The sequence below is a fragment of the Polyodon spathula genome, chromosome 12 (assembly GCF_017654505.1).
Source record: "Polyodon spathula isolate WHYD16114869_AA chromosome 12, ASM1765450v1, whole genome shotgun sequence".
In the NCBI taxonomy this organism is placed as follows: Eukaryota; Metazoa; Chordata; class Actinopteri; order Acipenseriformes; family Polyodontidae; genus Polyodon; species Polyodon spathula.
Window position 1 is genome coordinate 16,826,812 of NC_054545.1, and position 20,147 is coordinate 16,846,958.

At 39.9% G+C, this 20,147-nt stretch overlaps 1 protein-coding gene across 4 annotated transcripts in view; it reads right to left on the reverse strand.

Annotated features, from left to right (window-relative positions):
* Window positions 1–20,147, reverse strand: part of LOC121324019 (pecanex-like protein 1) — a 57,765-nt gene that overhangs the window by 10,206 nt on the left and 27,412 nt on the right. For all 4 annotated transcript variants that reach the window (XM_041265401.1, XM_041265403.1, XM_041265402.1 and 1 more), the window contains 16 exons: window positions 19,574–19,606; window positions 18,754–18,925; window positions 16,663–16,773; window positions 15,632–15,723; window positions 13,137–13,246; window positions 12,042–12,147; window positions 11,500–11,592; window positions 10,791–10,941; window positions 9,051–9,192; window positions 8,345–8,522; window positions 6,352–6,460; window positions 4,760–4,889; window positions 4,268–4,326; window positions 3,322–3,537; window positions 2,387–2,640; window positions 351–581 (listed from right to left, as the gene is read on the reverse strand). In XM_041265401.1, the coding sequence (XP_041121335.1) occupies window positions 351–581; window positions 2,387–2,640; window positions 3,322–3,537; window positions 4,268–4,326; window positions 4,760–4,889; window positions 6,352–6,460; window positions 8,345–8,522; window positions 9,051–9,192; window positions 10,791–10,941; window positions 11,500–11,592; window positions 12,042–12,147; window positions 13,137–13,246; window positions 15,632–15,723; window positions 16,663–16,773; window positions 18,754–18,925; window positions 19,574–19,606 (2,187 nt within the window). The remainder of the gene's footprint in view (window positions 1–350; window positions 582–2,386; window positions 2,641–3,321; window positions 3,538–4,267; window positions 4,327–4,759; window positions 4,890–6,351; window positions 6,461–8,344; window positions 8,523–9,050; window positions 9,193–10,790; window positions 10,942–11,499; window positions 11,593–12,041; window positions 12,148–13,136; window positions 13,247–15,631; window positions 15,724–16,662; window positions 16,774–18,753; window positions 18,926–19,573; window positions 19,607–20,147) is intronic.

Here is a 20,147-nt window from a genome sequence, read left to right on the forward strand (position 1 = left end):
ACATCAATAGCTGCTACCTTTCAAGATAACTTGCACTACATTGTAAACGTTCGGTTCACACATCATATAAAACTAACCGAGTGCACTTGAAAACTGCATTATGAACACAAAGGGACTTGGCCTTGAAAAAAATAGGACAAGGAACCAAAAAAAATAAACTTTCGTTTGCATCCAAACGAACCCGGTCCCTTTGCTCGCAGAGAAGTGTGAACAGCAAGCACAGTGGTACATTGTTTCAAACTGAACGAACCAGACCGAGTCTGTTTGAAACGGACTCAGCGTGAACGCAGTCTAAGAACGCCTATCCTGTCATTTTTACTGCAGGACCTGTAACCAAGCCTGAACGTTACCTTCACACGGCGGGAGGCACAGTACTGGATCCAGCCCAGGTAAATCCCGCAGAAGCTTTCCCTGGAGATGCCGGCGAGCCTGTGGTCATAGTCCTCGTCGATGTTGGGGTTGAAGGTGGGGTCCACGTCCACATAGCCCCGGTCCCGGCAGCAGCGCAGTCCCTCCTGCATGCTCTCGCTGGACAGCCACTCCTCCAGCTTTGTGGAGGCCATAACATAGTAGATGATCCCCTGGATGGAGGAGAGCAGGAGAGGGACTAGCAGACACAGCAACCTTATTCTCCCCTTGTTGCAAAGCAGGGTAGGGCCTACTCAACAATTGGATGGGTCAGTTTGACACCATTTTATATATTAAAACCAAGATAACAAAATAGCTTATTCACATAATCTTAATTTTATGTCATTACCAAGATTTACCACATTTTAATTTCTCTAGATCAGTGGTTCCCAACCTTTTTCAATGTAGGGACTACCTTGGTGTTTGGATTTTTACAACAGACCACTTTTTTCACAAAAGCATTTTCAAACTAATTTGTATGAGTATATTTATATGTACAAAGTAAAGTATTTACATAATGTACCAAACTTAAAGACCCCTGGGCTTGAATCTTCGCTACCAGTTAATTAAGCACAGTTGAACACTGCTGATGGCAAAGTTTCTGTTTCTTTTGTTTTAAGAAATCCAGTTCTGAATGTGTGTAGATAAACGGCATCGGAATTTTGAAGGTTTAAGAGCTTCGTTTGACAAAACCTCCTGAAAAAAATAATGCACTGGGGCTTTGGTTCATCCTCAGATCCAGTACATGTAAATATTCTGGATTCCATGTGTCACACAGGCTTTCTTTTCTTAGAAGGTGGCCGAGATTCGTTAGTTCCTGTTTTGGGTCATGACAGTGTCAAGAACAGACTGAACACATTATTTTCAGAAGTAGTTTTAAGAGAATTTCCTTTTAGCATATAGTCTTGGAAGATATTATACCTGGCTAAATAAACCCCTACAATAACATGGAGCTGAAATCGATAATTCCCACTACGGTACAGGCACAAGTCAAGCAACAAATACAGCCTGTTTATGTTTCACATTAACTTATGTTACTATGCAGCTAACCTCTCCAAAAACATGTAATATGGAAATAGGGATATTCCTATATCCCTGGCAATACTATTGCACATATTAAAAAATTAAACTTAAATCTGTTAAATTAAAATACTAAATCTGTGATATTTTGTCATTCCAACCGAGTTATGTGGAGCAAAAAGGCTGGAGACAGACAAGGTTTTTTTTTTTCCCCAGAAGAACAGTGAAAGAGTCGTAGAATGACAGCACAGATTAGAAAGATGTGCATTTACGTGAATACTAGATGGGATAGTCTGTAATGTGCCTTCATAATGTGTGACAGTTAGTATTTGCTTCAAATTTGAAAGCCGGTATTTTGGTATTGCTTGGTATTGCTTCAAAAGGGAGCTAATATAAATTATAAACACACCTGTATTAAAAGAAAAGAGATGGGGGGTGGGTGAAAACTGCATACAAATTTTATAATTATATATAATTTAGTTAAAAGCTGTTCGTTGTGTTGCTTAGTAATACATACTGTAGTAGTACAAATGGGAATGGGTTTACACAAAACTGCTGAACCAGATTTTGGGAGTTGTTTGCGGACCACATGGAGTAGTGTCACGGACCACAGCTTTAAAAGACAGAGAGATACATAACCCACAATTCTGGTGGTCCTATAACTTGTGCTAAAGAATGTCAATTGAAATTCAGTAAGTGCTAGATATAAGTAAATACATTGGCTGTGCATAAAGTGCCTATAGGAAGTATTCAACCCCCTTGGACATTTTCACAGTTTGTTGTGTTACAACCTGAAATCTTAACGCATTATTCTGCAAGCAGGTTCATTCAGGTGTCAGTGTGGAGAATGGTTAGTAAAGCATTCTCAGGGCAGGTTGAGTGAGCACACAGGGTTGAAAACAGGATAAGAGCTCATAGGCACTGATTCTCAGTGTGTGACAGTGGCACTGGGAGTTACCTTGACGTAGTATGTGGTGAGAATACGGCGCAGGTCAAACACCTGCAGCATGGAGGCAGCGCTGTTGTCGGTGATGCTGTACCCCTCCAGCACGTACTTGGTGACCAGGACCTCCCAGGCCAGCCAGCGCTGCCCGAAGGCTGCATTGAAGGACAGCACGTGAGGGAGGTGCCCTGGCTCACAGCAGCAGAACCCCTCGTCCTCCTCCACACCCTCTGTGATCGCCTCCACCTCGCGCTGCTGGCAGTACGTACCTGAGGACAGGGGGAACTGGTCACTCACTACCCACTCTCTGTGTCTCTCACGGCTACACAGAACCCAGCCTCCGCTCTCTCTGTACGGAATCCCAGCAATGGCAACCACTGGTCTATCCTGGACAGTGTTTTTTCTCAGGTGGTGGGGCTGTTTCAAGAGATTTAATGCTAAAATTTGCAGTCAAGGAATTGTTGTCTACACTCAAATTAATATACTTGCAGTAAACATGTCCCAATTTTTTAGAGCTTTCATTCAAAATGTGGACCATTATGTACTACCATTTAGTTTTTCACTTTTCTCCCCAGATTGGTGAAGTCCATTTAACATGCCATTATGATTCTCTTTCCAACAGGTGTTGCACAAGGAGTGAAGCTACAGTGTAGTGGCAGGATAAATGGGCATTTCAAAGTGAAAGTCTGGAAAACTAAACATAAAAACTGGAATACATTTTATGACACGAGAAAACAACAACGTAACTGCAGATAGAAGCAGTTCATTTTTAGAGCACATAGCTGATTGCAATAAAAACTGTTTTTATACCATTTGCACTGCTTCAGCACAGAGTTCATGAAGTTGCTTGCATTAAAACAGATCCACCTATATTCGCACCATCACCAGGCTAGCAAGTCTACAAATTCATACGAATAAATTCACAATCAAGAGAAGCAGAGCACCCTCACCCCTGAACTCCAGGCCCCTCAGCTGGAAGGTGACCAATCCATTTCCGATCTCAATGAGGTGCACCAGTGCGTTGAGGTAGTCTGATGCCAGGATGAAGCAGTCTCCCGTGCTGTAGTTACCCCAGCGCCCCAGCAGCAGGTCCCCACATAGACTGTTCTGCAGGGAGCGGGTCAGGTGCTCATAGAAGATTGAGTTCAGGTTATTGTCATCAGAACCTGCATGGGAGAACAAAAAAATATGTATGTAATGTATGCATGAACAATGAAGGAATCAAATGACTGATAGGATTCACAGTTCTGTTTTTTTAACTTAATTTTCCTATTCCCCAATCAAGTATGAATTAATAGCACATCTTATAACCAAGTCTTTTCTAACAAAAAAAATATGTACCCTAGATAATTATTTACCTTTTTCTTCTTCCTTCAATCCCCTCCTGGGCCTGCAGATAATAGTTTGGGATGAGGGAAAATTCCGAAAATGTTCCTAATCTAATTGGTCAGCCGAGCAGCCAATGCCGCCCTCCATTTGCGTTTGGCTTCGCATCCCTCTAGCTTCCTCCTCCATAACCTTGTAGCCATCCCTTCCTTTACTAATCCTAACATGGCTCCGATTGCCTCGTCCACATGGCCAGACAGTCAAGGGAAACCGTATGAATAACAACATGCACAAAATCTTATCAATAAAAAATAAATAAAAGTCTATGGTACTTACAACTGATTCACACAGGCAGGGCCAGTTTCCTTTTTCTATGAAAACCTAAATCACTACACTGAGGCACTAGATTGGTTTGTCTACTAGTTTTCCCATGAAGTGGACTTCCTTAGAGTTGCTTCTTCAGATTGTAATGATTTCCTTTAATTATTTTTTTGGCATCCTAAAACATCACGTTTTGTTTGTGTGATTTTAGTGAGTGGATCACTTCTTAATGAAACACCTTGATCCTACCTGGGTTCCTGTCAAGCTGAGATGCCAGTCTGGTGTTAGAGTTATCGACCCGCTTTGTGCTTACGAGAAAGAAAAGGGAAAAAAATAAGTCAATTTAACATGTAACAGCCGCTGAGGTCTTACTGCTTAGCAACCAGCAGTAGAGTAAAATAAACACTGTTGGTTTATTCTAGACTCCGATTACATTGTACCCAACTGTAAAATCTGTGCAAAGCCCCTCTCAGATTTGAAACAAGTCTATTTTTCCTCTGTAACACAGGAAGTAAAACCTTGTTGCTTTGTGGTAAAGTTAGAACAGAAATATCAACAGTTAAACTGAAGGGTCCTGTGAAAATGTTATGTGCATATCGAAATAATGGTCAAATAAATAAGCATTCCACAGTACACTTACTTTTTTTTTATAAAAACTATGTTTTGACAATGTTAACCTTTAACACTTGGCTAACATTGAAACTCTAACACCCCAGTAAGGAGTGACCAGAAAACACCTACTTGTAGTCCCTCTCCCAGAACTTGACAGGCCGCACATAGGAGGTGATGAATATAGCGCTGCCCAGGAAAGGGTTGAGGGGAGTGGAGAAGACAGCAGAGACCACAGCCTGAACAAACAGCATCGCCGAGTCTGTACAGAGCGTGTCAAGGACAAAAATTCACCAGTCTAGCACTTCTACAATAACTCATTCAATAGTCCAATTAAAAGATTCAATTGAGCAAGACGAAGCCTAGGAAAACCTTGAACAAGCTACAACAAAACAATAAGAGACCAAGAATGCTGTTGTGCTCAGATATGAGGTTATCAAACCCTGGAAATAGTTACTGGAAATACTTTGAGAAACTAGTGCAAAACTTTACTGGTATGCGTTGCATGCAAGAGAGGTTTTACCCACAAGAGTGGGAAAGAAAAAACAGTAGCTAACGAACTGCATAAATGAAGCAAATTAAAATGTAGAATTTCAATACAACACATGTAATTGCCAAACTAAATAACTGCATTTTCCACCCCTGAGTTTTCAGATTTCAATCTAGAAGCTATACTGAGCATCAAAAGAAAAATACCACTTATATTTGAGCATCAAAAAAAACTTATATTTGGATAAAATTCACTAGATGTGACTGAAAAATGACAATCTGTTTTAGAGCCGGTGCAGTGACTTTTTATTGTGCTGATTAACAATTGACACCACGAAGATGCTGCAAAATGATCTGTCGATCTTGGGCAGATGTTGTGGCTTTTGGTCTCCCAGTTCGTGGCCTGTCATTGACAGGGTGTGTCTGGTTATACTGTTTTGCCAGGTTTGAAATTGCTGGCTGTAAGCACCCAAGATGGACAGCCACAGTACGCTGCCCTAGTCCAGCCTCCAACATGCCGATTGCATGAAGGCGCTGCTCTCTTGACAGATGTGGCATATTGTTTTTTATCTCTGTGATTTTCTTTATTGCTTTTATTCAAGCTTGCAATTCAACACTGGAAATCACTCCATATCCAGTGTCCAATCAACTGTCTCACTAAACAGGTGATTAAGTGCATATGCTTCAGTCATAGACACTCAAGAGTGTCATGATGAAGGATGAATGATCGAGTGATTAAAAAGAAACCAAACACATTTCGCCATTGTCCATCATTTATATACCTTTTTCCCCCCACGGAAAATAAATGTGTTATAATAGTTAGAAGTTTCTTTTGATGCTCGATATATTTCTACATCCATTTTGGTGGGTTTGTGCTTCTCACTGTTGGGTTCCCATGTGTATAGAAAATTAGAAACCTCGGAAGTTTCATTCACTAATCAAGGCGCTCCACTGGAGGGCACTAGATAACCAATGCACTTTTAAAAAGTGAAACAAGGTAAGCTAAATATGGAAAAGGTAAATTATATAGAAAATATTTACAACAATAATTAAGGTTCCTAATGGCATTAACTTGGTAGCTGACCACACCTCTTACCCTCCTGATGCAGTAAACTACGACAGTAATGTCCTCTATCAGGGTTCTATTGCTTCAGTTAACAGCATCTCTATGTTGCAACTTTCAGCGATGCAGATTTTCCTATTGGCAATGGGCTGGTTTGTAGTGGAAAGGATACGAGGCACAGCGAAGGGCTGGGCGAAGGCGTGGAAGGCGGACCCCCAGGTGATCTGCCAGGGTGCGATGTAGGTGTACACAAAGCGCAGCTTGTAGAACAGCTCCCACAGCTGAAAAGAGAAAAGGCCAGCCCTCAAAAACCAAACCAACTGACACATGTAAGAGTAAGTAGCTTCAATTGCATTCCACATTCCCATGCTCTATTATTGTGTCTGCAATCATTCTGAGTGGTTCTGTTACTTCAATTGTGGGTCATTGTCGTAAACCTGCTTTTACCTAGCTTTGCACTTCCTTGTCTACAGAATCTGAAGTGCTCGAACTGAACGGTCTTCCTCGTTGTAGTCAAATTATCTGACAGTGTAACCTTTCAACTCTGTCAATAAAAATGTGAGTTATGAGAGTTGAAGGGTAACTGTCACATGATTTGAATGGAATAAGAAAGATTGTTCAGTCCAGGCACTGGGACGAACATGGGTAAAGTTTAGAACCAGTACCATGTTGCAATACAGAAATCTTACAGGAATATAGCAAACCTGGTACCCAGCTGTTCGGTACAGTAGAATGTCTGCGATATCAGATTTATTTGCAGTTTTGTGAAGTTACAAAAATACAGCGACACTAATAGCAAATACAGTCGGCACCACCTAATCGGGATATTGATAATTTGGGATTTCTCCTTAAAAGAGATGCAACTCTGGCAGATGGTTCTTCCCAATGCTATTTATGCCGTTTAATTGGGATACAGTATTTTCAAATGATGAACGGAGATTGCTTTTCAGAACAAGACAGGTTCGCGTAGCACAGTGCAGCGAGTACGTGATTACGTCTCCTGTGGTTCCTCGGGTTGCTGCTGCAAAGTTGCCGTGTAAACATCGCAGGTGCCTCGCCTTATGATAAGATGTCATTTCATTCTTTTTCATTTCATGTAGAAATAAAAAACAGTAGCTAATTTTGCTTGTTTAGGAATAAAAAAAAAGTTTTAAATGATGCAGTTTACATTTAATCAAGTGTGACTAAGGCAGTCTAAAATGCCTCTCGTTTAACTGGGACAGTCACTTATTCTGGTAATTTTTACTTTGTCCCGATAAAGTAGCGCCGACTGTAGTATGAGCAGTTTCAGGGTCTCTTCAGTTTGCAAGCCTGGTCCGTGGCATCGGTTTAAATAGAGAGCCTCAGTGTTTAACCCTTTGTGGTCCAATGTCGGACCAGGTCCAACATTACGATTTTCCCTTTCCTGTCCAATGTCGGACCCTGTCCGACATCATCGAAAAGACGTAAAGCACAGGTCGCTAGTCGTTTTTTCTCCGGAAAAAGCCGAGAAAACCATTCAATGGCCGAGTGAGACCGATAGCAGTCAAATGAAACCGAAAAAAAAGGGCAGTGTGAGGAATAGCCCTAGCAGCTGCACCATACAGAGATAGCAGGACATAAACAATGGAGGTAGCTGCTTCCGCATCCAGCACTCAAAGAATATCACAGACATTTGTAGAGCTTTTTGAGATGTTATAGTAATAAAATAATGACTTGGATTGCATTATTGAGGACTCTGGCGATAAAACGAGTGATCAGGAGAGGATTTATTAGTATGTAGGCCTATAAAGAGGTATGTGAAAAATACAGCGAACACGGGGTGGGGATTGGCTGGAGATGCAGTACTGATGTCGCTTAGCATTGCAATGCCCTTTAAACTGGTTTTACTTGGGGGGGAAAAAAAAATTTTAAACAGCGTGTGTAAAATAAACAGAGCGTGTAAAAATAAATTGGACCTGATGTGCCTGTCAGGCGCTGAATAAATGGACCGCAAAAGGTTAAATAGTGTATAGCTACAGAGACTGTTCTTTTTTTTAAAACCACCAGGATACAAATTAATGAAATAAAATAAAAACGCCAGGACCAGAGTTGAAAACCACTACACCAGGGGATTAGTGTGAGAAGTGATTAGCGTCACCACAGACTGCCAGTGGGTTGTGGAAGACGCTTGGAAGGGCATTTACCTTGCTGAAGACAATGGACATGAGGAAGAGGTCCAGCAGCAGGGTCTGAGACAACGGCTGGTAGTCAAAGGTGAAGAAGAGCACGGTGAATAGGACCGTCACGTACTGGTAGGTGGGACTGCTGAACGAGGAGCGCAGTAGCTTCAGCCCAGCGATGGTGATCATCAAAGCACCCATCCTGAGGAAAACACAGACAGGGGGCTTCAATACACAGCTACACGTACACGCACTGCCAGACACTAAACCTGCCGGACAGCTACAACACAGGCAGGGGGCTTCAATACACAGCTACAAGTACTGCCAGATACTAAACCTACCGGACAACTAAAACATAGGCAAGGGGCTTCAATACACAGCTACACGTACACACATATGTTCCATGACAGCATGAAAACGATACACAAGCCTACCGGTTACTGTCATTTATACATCAGGTATTCAGCTTGCAAATGCTGCGTGAAAATGCAGACAAACATTCTTCAAAACACCAAATAAAAGCTTTATTTAGGGAGAAGATGCACGATAAATCTTGGTTTACTGAAAACACATGTACTTAGGGACAGCTAGGCTTGACTGCCAACCAGATTTATTTCATACCATTAGGTAAGTATGGGAGTTTTTTTAAAACAAATTAACCTAAGTTGTATTGATACCAGTAGTAACCCAAGGCAAAGATGCAAGCCCCCTGATGATGATTAGGACTCACTCCTTGTCGAGTTTCTTGGAGCTGGCGATGACTGGGGCACTGCCGCTCAGCTCGTTGAGGACGATGAGGGGATACAGCACGTTCTTCTCCATGAACAGCATCCACACGTGGATCTTCTCAAACCACTTCACCTGCGCAGCATCTGCAGAGAACAGAGAGATGGGTGTGACTGCTATCAGAGTGGGACTGAGCAGGGTTCTACAGACTGGCTGGAAATCCATGTTAAACACTTGTGTGAACACGTTTTAGTGTATAAATATTAAGGGCTTTCATTTTTTGGTTTTTATTTTTTGTTCGGTTAGGGTGGAGGGGGGGTTATAATCAGTTTTTATTAGTATCTGGCAAAATCGGTTATTTTTGGTTAGTAAAAATAAACACCACTCAAACACATCAATTTCTAGTTTCTAGAACACACTGATTAATACATACATACTAATACATATACAAACGTTAACTGTGTTAAGTGAGGATGTCCACATTAGGAGTCCAGCAATGTAGAACTCTGGATGCATTTTGAATCCGAAAATTGTGAGAACAGATTTCATGTTACACCCATTACCATCTGCATATCTTTCACACTACAGTTCATGCTTTTATTTTCTGCTCACCCCATCATACAACTATAGCTAAGGTAGTCATTAATCTCAGCATACAAGAAGTTATAATGCCAGTCACTGTACACAGGAAAAACTTTAATATGCATTAGTAGGAGCATTGTATAGCAGTTTTATATTTACAATATTTATTCAGTTCACCACTGAATAAAACCGTAATGGCATAAAAAGATAACGGTCAATGCCATGCTGTTGGTTTGTTTGGGTTCGTGGCCAGTAAGTCCATTGCTAAGCAAATGATGCACTGATGCAAATTACGCTTACCATTAGTACACAAAAATGATTACTGGTCAGTTGCAATATCTTTGCACACCGCCCGCCTTCTGAAAGCTGTTTTCTTCATGTAGAAAGAGAGTAGTAAATGAGTGACATGATTTCAAAAATATTGCCAAAACCCATGTTTATCAGTTTAAAAATGGGGTGGTTTTTTTTTTGTTAATTATTGGTTAAAACTGAAAACTTCAAGCCCTATACATATTCTATTTAGTATCGGTGAATAGGTGAATTATCCACTACAGAGGTTATTAATTGCATTATTAACCAAAAAATGACCTCAGTTTTTTAAAATGTTATGGCCCCTTTCTGTTGAGCTACAGTTTTAAGATTCTCAAAGTCCAGAGTCTGATGCGGCTCTACTGGAAATCCTGATTGTGGGTTCTCTCAATTTCTTTGGAATTCCAGATAGATTTGTATGGACAGTATTAAAGTTTACAGTATTTCAAGGTACTGTATACAGTAGGTTACAAAGTGAAGAAGAAAAGGTTTCTGGCCATCAATGGCCCTTGACTGTAGCTGACTGTATTTTCAACAACTGTTAAAGTAGCATATGACTAATAACCAACTGGGGACTAACCATCACTTGTGGAGAAAAGGTATTAATTACAAAGAATCCTAAAACAGGTAGATTGCAACATAATTTTCTTAGCATTGTCACAACTCCCACTATGTCTCCTGGAGGGGCATTTACCATGAATCAGGGGTTTAATCCAAGTGCTGTTCAATGGGATTTCCATTTGCTTCAACTGATACCTGGTGATGTTTGTTAGCATTATAAAAGAAAAGCATACAAGGGTTATTCCCTGTTCACTACATTATCTGTGATTAAGGCAATAAATGCCTGGCTTACCTCTGACCTCAAACTGGTAGTACTCCTTGGTTTTGAGCAGTGGGTGGGAGAAACAGTACCAAGGCAGCTGCTTGCGGAGCTGAGGCAGCAGGTAGTGAGTTCCCAAACCAACAACACCCACCAACGCATACAACACATAGCTCAAGTAAGGCTGGAAGGGGGAGGAGAGGGAGAAAAGAACACAAATGATAACAGCATCTTTTTAATTATTTCTATTTCCAATCAGCCTGGTGGCAAATGACTGCTGGTCTTGGTACTCAATAGACAGCCCCACGATTATTAAAAAAAGATAGATAGACAGACAGAGACAGATAGGACAATTGCAACAACTTATTGTAAACAGAAACAAATAATATTATCTCTTTGTAGAAGTTATCAATATGCCTAAAAGTAGGTAAGGCCCTCTTCGTTAGGCAAGTCCCCCAAATCTGTCTCATCACGAAATCCAATTGCTTGTTTTGTCTAAACAGTGTTTATTCATCATTAAGTCTGTTCTACATACACATTAGTGTTGTATGGATGAAGTCTTATTCACATTAATATTGTACTCACAGTTTTGAACTGTGCTGGAGTGCTTACCAACTTTCCCAATATGTTGAACTTTAAGACTAAGCAAATTTAAAGGTTTAGGAAATTAAACATAATCTAGTATTTTACAATCCCCAAACTAAAATGGCCTGACACAGCTTAAGTACTTGAATACAATTACCTGCAATGCAATGAACACTGTGCTGACATGGATTGCGAAGTATAAAACAGCAATCACAATGCAGACGATGAAATCAGACTGAAGGCGTTCACTCTAGAAAGGAGAGGAGAGTATGGTTAACAGAACAGTCACTGGGGGGAAGCTGCAAAACAAGCAGGAGTGGGTATTCACGGTGTGATGAGAAGTGTGATCAGTTGACAGCTGATTTACCAGCAGCCTGATTGTTCAAACTCCTGGAACCTGTTCATTTCAATGACGTATCTAAACAAGGGAAGTTCTGAAACCCAGGACTGGGTGCAGGGCTAGCGCGGGTTTCAAGCCTTGCTGCATGGGGATTGCTGGGTGGAGGAAGTCTTCACTTCCATAGCAGCAAGGGGAAAGGGAAGGGATAAATATAGACACAGACAAAAAGCAAATACAATGGCCAAAGCTTACAAGATCCTGACAGTTTCATTAGTGTGACCTAGGCACAAACTTTCACATTTAAAACAGAGAGACTAAACTGTTAGCACTTGTAGTCGTGGCACTCCTCACACACTTACCACAGAGTTCCTCAGTTTTTCCGGTAATGGATCCTCGACTTCTGACAGAGGATCTTCTGGATTTTTATCCCTCAGGTTTGGAAAGACCTTCGATTGCACCAATGAGCTGTGAGGAAGGGAGGCAGTGTGCAAGAACTGAATCAAATCAACTAAAACCCAACTTGAGCTCAAATCTAGACATTGTCTATTGCTATACATAACATACATAAATAAATGTAGCTGTTACAGAATATCCCTTTCAGATGCTGTGTGGTTATAAGGACCCCCTCCATGTGGCTGCACTGCTTTTCTTTTCACTTGATTGACTATATGGATAGGCCCAAACCGACATGCCAAATAACCACAAGGTGGCAGCACTAACAATGCAGTTTACACTCCGCTGTCTCTTTGTGTCGACATTCACTGTTTGCATTACAACAGTAAACAAAACAGAGCTGTAGTCTCCACAGTGAAGTGAGGTTACAAAACTATCCAAGCCCAAGAGCTTTTTTGAATCACTATAACCTCAAATCAGAATTTAAAGGTAAAAGAAGCAGACAAACTAATTGCATTGAATTAGGCACTAGCAAAAGGTTTGACTACTTGAATTAGAATCTTACAGTCTTGTAAAATGCATTTGCTTTGTTTACTTACTTCATTAAATGTGTACTGAAACACATTAAATTCATTCAAATAATGCTAACATTTAGTTTGGATAATTTATTTACTATTTCAGGACTTCTGTAGCTAAAAAGTGTGACTTACATACAGATAGCTCTCCAGGAATGTGCATCCCAAGTGGGCGATATCTATATCGCCTATATTACATATTACTACATTTTACAAATCATTTTCTAATACAGCTTTTCAGTTTGTAATTGAATTGATCAATTTCATTTTAGTATTTACCACTATCGAGTGCTTGCAAGTTATGGATGACACTGCATTTAAACACTGACATGCTAACAATACTACAGTATGTTTTTTGCTTTGAGATTCACGTTTAAACGAACATATTTCTGTTATTTTGTTCAACAGGTGCGCCAAAGCAATGTCATTTTGAGAATCCCTGCCCTAGACAGTAGCCTGCTGCAAGCCCTACAGAGTGGTGCTTACATGAGAACAGAGGGGTCGCTGCTCTGCCTGCTCAGGTGATAGGACACAGCCACCAGGAGACCACAGAACACAGAGAAGAGGACCGGAATGTGCTGGGCATCCCATGATTCCTGAAACAATGTGAAAAAGCATTCACAATCACATGATATACAAGAGCCACAGCGAATACTAACACATCATATACAACAGCCACAGCAAATACTAACACTAACACATCCCAGTCTGCAAACATATCACATACAACAGCCACATGAATAGTAAAACATCATATACAACAGCCACAGCAAATACTAACACATCGCAGACTGCAAACATATCATAAACATCCACAGCGAATACTAACACATCATATACAACAGCCACAGCGAATACTAACACTAACACATCCAAGTCTGCAAACACATCATATACAAGAGCCACAGTGAATACTAACACATCATATACAACAGCCACAGCGAATACTAACACATCATATACAAGAGCCACAGCGAATATTAACACATCGTATACAACAGCCACAGCGAATACTAACACATCGTATACAACAGCCACAGCGAATACTAACACATCATATACAAGAGCCACAGCGAATACTAACACATCATATACAACAGCCACAGTGAATACAAACACTAGCACATCCCAGTCTGCAAACACATCATATACAAGAACCAAAGTGAATACTAACACATCATATACAAACACTAACACATCCCAGTCTGCAAACACATTATACAAGAGCCACAGCGAATATTAACACATCATATACAACAGCCACAGCGAATACTAACACATCATATACAACAGTCACAGCGAATACCAACACATCATATACAACAGTCACAGTGAATACTAATACTAACACATCCCAGTCTGCAAACACTTCATATACAACAGTCACAGCGAATACCAACACATCATATACAACAGTCACAGTGAATACTAACACCAACACATCCTGGTCTGCAAACACATCATATACAACAGCCAGAGCGAATATCAACACATCATATACAACAGCCACAGAGAATACTAACACATCATATACAACAGTCACAGCGAATACTAACACTAACACATCCCAGTCTGCAAACAGATCATATACAACAGCCACAGTGAATATTAACACATCATATACAACAGCCACAGCGAATACTAACACATCATATACAACAGTCACAGTGAATACTAACACCAACACATCCCGGTCTGCAAACATCATATACAACAGCCAGAGCGAATATCAACACATCATATACAACAGCCACAGAGAATACTAACACATCATATACAACAGTCACAGCGAATACTAACACATCATATACAACAGTCACAGCGAATACCAACACATCATATACAACAGTCACAGCGAATACTAACACTAACACATCCCAGTCTGCAAACACATCATATACAACAGCCACAGAGAATATCATATACAACAGCCACAGAGAATACTAACACATCATATACAACAGCCACAGTGAATACTAACACATCATATACAACAGCCACAGCGAATACTAACACATCATATACAACAGTCACAGTGAATACTAACACCAACACATCCCAGTCTGCAAACACATCATACACAACAGCCACAGTGAATACCAACACATCATATACAACAGCCACAGAGAATACTAACACATCATATACAACAGTCACAGCGAATACTAACACATCATATACAACAGTCACAGCAAATACCAACATATCATATACAACAGTCACAGCAAATACTAACACATCATATACAACAGTCACAGCGAATGCCAACACATCATATACAACAGTCACAGTGAATACTAATACTAACACATCCCAGTCTGCAAACACATCATATACAACAGTCACACTGAATTCTAACACATCATATACATCAGTCACAGCAAATACTAACACATCATATACAACAGTCACAGCAAATACTAACACATCCCAGTCTCCAAACGCATTATATACAACAGTAACAGCGAATACCAACACATCCCACTCTGCAAACACATCATATACAACAGTCACAGTGAATACTAACGCTGCAAATCACAGTTATTGAGGGAGAGATGGTGCTCCCTAGTGTTGATCTAGTGGGAAATTGTCCCATCCTCAGACACTTGGGTAGCTTTTCTGCAATACTAATTTTAGACTTATGGCATGAGATCAGACCTCTCGTTATCCAAAAGCACCAGTACCAACATCTAGACCATTTACTTCATTCAGCTGTCAGCTTGCATTAGGACACATTAAGACCTTGATTTGTTTTTTTTTTATATATGAAAGTAGCACTGGCTACAGTCAGGCACGGTGCTGTCAGAAAGGCACGCAGGAAGGTATGCAGGTGCCATGAGAGCATTCCCTTCAGAGAAAGATCACCTCAGTCCTGGGCCTCTCTCAAGCAGAGACTGACAGTTGTGTATAGTTTGTACAGTCTACCTCAAAAGAACTGCTACATTTCCAAACCAGAGAGTTAGACAGGAGGAGAGGTTTACCTTCAAAGCACCATAGCACAGTCCATATAGCAGGGCCACCGCTATGACGCTGCGAACAAAGCTGTACAGGGCTGACAGAAGGCTGGTTGTGGCTGATTAACAAAGAATATAGATGGCATTTAAAACATGTACATACACAGAACTAACAAAATATATTCAATACTGTGCTCCTTCATTATTTCACCATTCAATAATTCATAACATTTGTTTAAATCACTATTAGGATATGTTGACAGTAAATTGTAAAAAAGTCCTATTTCTGTTTTGTATTCATTAAATTACTGTTTACAATGTTTACCGTCAGACAGAAAAATAAAGAGTGAGCCCTTGATAGTTTTTCAAAATATGTGGAGGGTCTGGTTTCATTTTGTTTTTGGATTAAATCATTAGCTTCAACTTTGCACACATACACAGCTGAGCTGAGGAAAATCAAGAATGTATCCTAGCTACACATTAGCTAGTTATAAAAGCTACACAACATTAATCAGGAGGCCAGGTTAATTACTCAAGTTCACATTATTATAAGTTATCAGTTTTATTTTATTTTATTTTATTTATTTATTTAAGGAAAAAATAAAAACTCTATTCCATTCTGTGGGTAGAGGCTTCATTGGGTGTAACTCTAAAAATCAGAACCCCTAGTTATTCAAAACTTCAGATAATGGGTAGACCTAAAAAGAAACTTGGTTATAAAACTAGAAATCACATATTCTGCTACCTGCTGCCATAACACAGAACTTACAAAGACATTCCCATGGCACCTGCACTGCACACATTTCCTTGAAAATGAACAGAAGCAACCTCCTGTGTACAAAATGTAATCCAATTTGGATAATTGGTTGCACTCCTACTTTGAGAAGCGTGAACAAGTGATTTTATAACCACCTTTTACGTGTGTGAAAGGAACGGTTTAAGAAAGCCTTCGGTTTTAGTTCTTTTCAAGCAGGTTATTTAGTTCAGATTCCTGAGAGCACTGGGGAAAATCAGCATTAAAAACCAGCTTCTTGAAGTATCTGTGGGTGCAGACTCACCGTTCCCACCGAAGATGTGAATGTCCAGCTGCTCAAAGAGATACATCACAAAGGTGTTGACTTGAGGAAGCAGACCGATGAAGAACACAATGGGAAAGCAGAGTGTAAACACTGCGGAAAAAGAAAAGAGAAGCAAATATTGAATATGTAGCTGAAGTACAAACATTAACAACTGCTAGATTGTGGTGCTGGAGCATTTGCTGTGTGTCTTACCCCCAACTCAGACCACTGACTTGTTTACTAAATATAAAAACAGTGCTACTTTAACCCATTATATCACCACCCCGCTGCCCACCACACACCAACTTCCCAAGCCAAGCAAACGTAAATATAAGCATTGTAGTTTCCCTCTTTGTAGCACTAGCGAAATAATCATGGTCAATTAAAACAACAAAGTTAACCTTTGACTCTCTTTCCTAGTTCGTTGTTAACTGAACGTTCAACACCAATGTCATCAACACTCTGCTCCCAAAGCAAAACAGAAAGTACAAAATGGCGAGTCGACCCTACATTTAACACCAGAGCAAAAGAAACAAATCTGCATGTGTGCATCTGAAAATAAGAAAGCAAGTCAGCAAGACATCGCAAATGTTTTCTCGCCTAAGTGAGGCATGTACTGTTAATCAAAGAACAATTGGAGACATTGTAATGGATAAAAAACAAATGGCTTACCTTGATGGAACGGGTCGATTTGCTTAACCTGAAAAAGTCTTGACGCAGCCTAAAATAAGTGACTTTTATAAACCATAGTAAAAAAAAAAAAGTACGGCAAGAGGTTTGTTTGTTTACGTGCAAATTTTGGACAAATGAAGGCTGACAAACTAAAGCATCAGTTTTGCAAACAGCAGAAGTACAGCACATGCCTGTACATGTTCATTGTTTTTGTTTTTTTTAACTGCTTAAAAAAGAATGTTGTTGAGCTTAAATTGCTTTGTGAAAAATAGATGTCACTGTTCAATGGGGATAGTATTCAGCAGGCTTACAGCTGTGCAACAAACACTGAAATTCAAGTGACCAGTACAGTAAAAAAAGAAACATTTTGTTTTTATGAGTATAAACTGCTACTCAAAAGTAACCATGTATGTTTCATACAGATGGGAAAAAGAAATCGAACGTCAATAGTAGACCTACTGTTTAAAAAAGATTAACATTTTATTAAAATGACCTTGAGATACTGTAATTGAAGAACTAAAAAAAAAAAGTTTGAATGTTTTGCAAACATAGGTTGTGTGAGGGTTGACTGTACTTAACAAATAGGAGTGGGCTATGTACTGCCCATTCAGCTCCAATGAGATCCCTTGTTCACTAAAGATCTTGATATCCCGGAATAGATAATCTTCCACTCAAATCCAAAACTACTTTCCTTATGTGTAATGGTCCCACAAAATGTTCTCCACGTACTACCGATGCAAGGTGAACGACAGGGTATAAGCTGTCAGTGCGCATTGAGTTCTATACAATTTCTTGTATGGATGTTTTTTTTTTTGTTTTTTTTTTTATATCAGCTGGTTTCACAGGCCCTGAGCAGCTCTAATCCTGAACTACTTCATGTTCCCTCAGGTAAAGTAGTCCAGGGTTAGTGCTAATCAGGTTCTGTGAAATCAGACTTTTTAAAATGTGTGATCGACTTGTCAGATTGATTTGAAAATGTGTATTTGCCTTCATAATGGTTGAGAGACGAAGCACACAACATTGCAGACTGTTGTAACAAAGTTCCCCTGAAAGACCCAAAACACTATGACACCATGGGCCTAATTTTCAAAGCATTTCCTCCATTCTTTAAATTCACTCTAATTTTTTGAAAGGCGAGACAATAAAATCATGCCAATGTTACGAGATACAAAGCACAGAGTGCTTAAGAGAACTCATCATTCAGCTGTTTGGCTTTAATTCTGTAAAATTAACAGGTGGTTTATGTTATTCAAAAAATGTATTAACACTTTGAAAATATGGCCCTGTGAGCATAATTAAAAGCACTCAATGGGTTGGTTTGCCATGTTAGACAAACACACTTCTTGTTCTTCGCTGGTTTCTAAATGTTGTACCAGTCACCATAGCAGAGCCCCACTTTCTTTCCAGGTCTGTGATTACCTATGATGAGGTCCCTGGCCGAAGTCAGGAGCAGGGTGCTGGTGAAGGCCACTCCGTACAGTGTGAAGCGGGGAGTGCTGGGCCTCACACTGCCATAATCAAGCAGCCAGATCAGCCCACAGCACACGCAGAAATACACAGGCCGGCTGTAGGCAATGACGCGGTTGTGGCCCTAGAGTGAGGAGAAAAGAGAGAAAGATAGAGAGGGGATACTAATGCAGTTACTTTAATGAGTACTTCAAATGTCAGTTTAATTACTTTCTTTACATTTCCCCTTATTGTCTGGTGCTTGTCTTCAGAGTGGTTCTGGTTATCCCATATTGAAAAATGTTTCTCTAAATCTGCCATTACTTGGCCTTCAGCTGCTCTAAATGTCTTATCTAGAGAAACCCAAGTGACTGAACAACCTTCCTTATTCCATTCAAATCATGTGACATTAAGTGTTCAACTCTTTCAGCCCAACCAACTCCCTTTGATTTCATACTGAAATATGATTCCTTGGTATTCATTTGCCACATTCATCCAGAACTGAGGCTTCTGCACACTGTTTGTTTCAGAACTGAATGCAACTGTATGTCTCTACATGTCACACATACTTCCAGGACCAGCACATCACAATGATATGTATAAATAGGCATAAAAGGAGCTATTGCTTTTGTAGACAGTTTTCCAAGGATGCCGGTACTGTATACTCAGCAGTCTCATTTTACTGAGAAACGCACAGCACTGTAAACCAGTTAGGACAGGGCAATACCAAACACTTATTACATATTTTTGTAAATGGATTAAAAATAAATAAACAATAAAAAAAAACACTTACATGTCTTGGAGATGACGAGTCAGGCTGCACACTCTAAAATAAAGCAAAAAACAAAGATTCACCATTAATAAGGATTACAGTTTAAATATTCTAAAACCACAATTACTTACTAAGACCAAAGTCTAGTTTTCACTTTGTGCTGTGGCCAGACTAGTCAGCAAAGTTTTAATGTATCAGGCATCCTGTATAAGTGAGCTATCCACACCATATTTCAGGTGTGTTCTGTGCTGTTTAATTAAGTTGTGAACTATGCTACGAATTTAACTGCTTGCCTAAACGATCGCAACTGCAATACCCCTCATATACAGACATAATGAGCTATGGGAATGTACCTGGAAAGATGTCTTTGCTTGGAGCAAAGTGTACAAACTACAAATTACCTGCAAGTTTGTCTTAAATACTGCACGCTATCCAGCAATAACTTAAACTTCAGGAAAGACAAGTTACCTAAGGTAATGACCGCCGCAGAGGATATCAATATTACAAACTGGGTGAAGACATTTTCTGAATGTGTGTTTTAGGTTATATTTTAGAATGAAATCAATAAAGATGTTTGACATTTATGTTTAAGCAA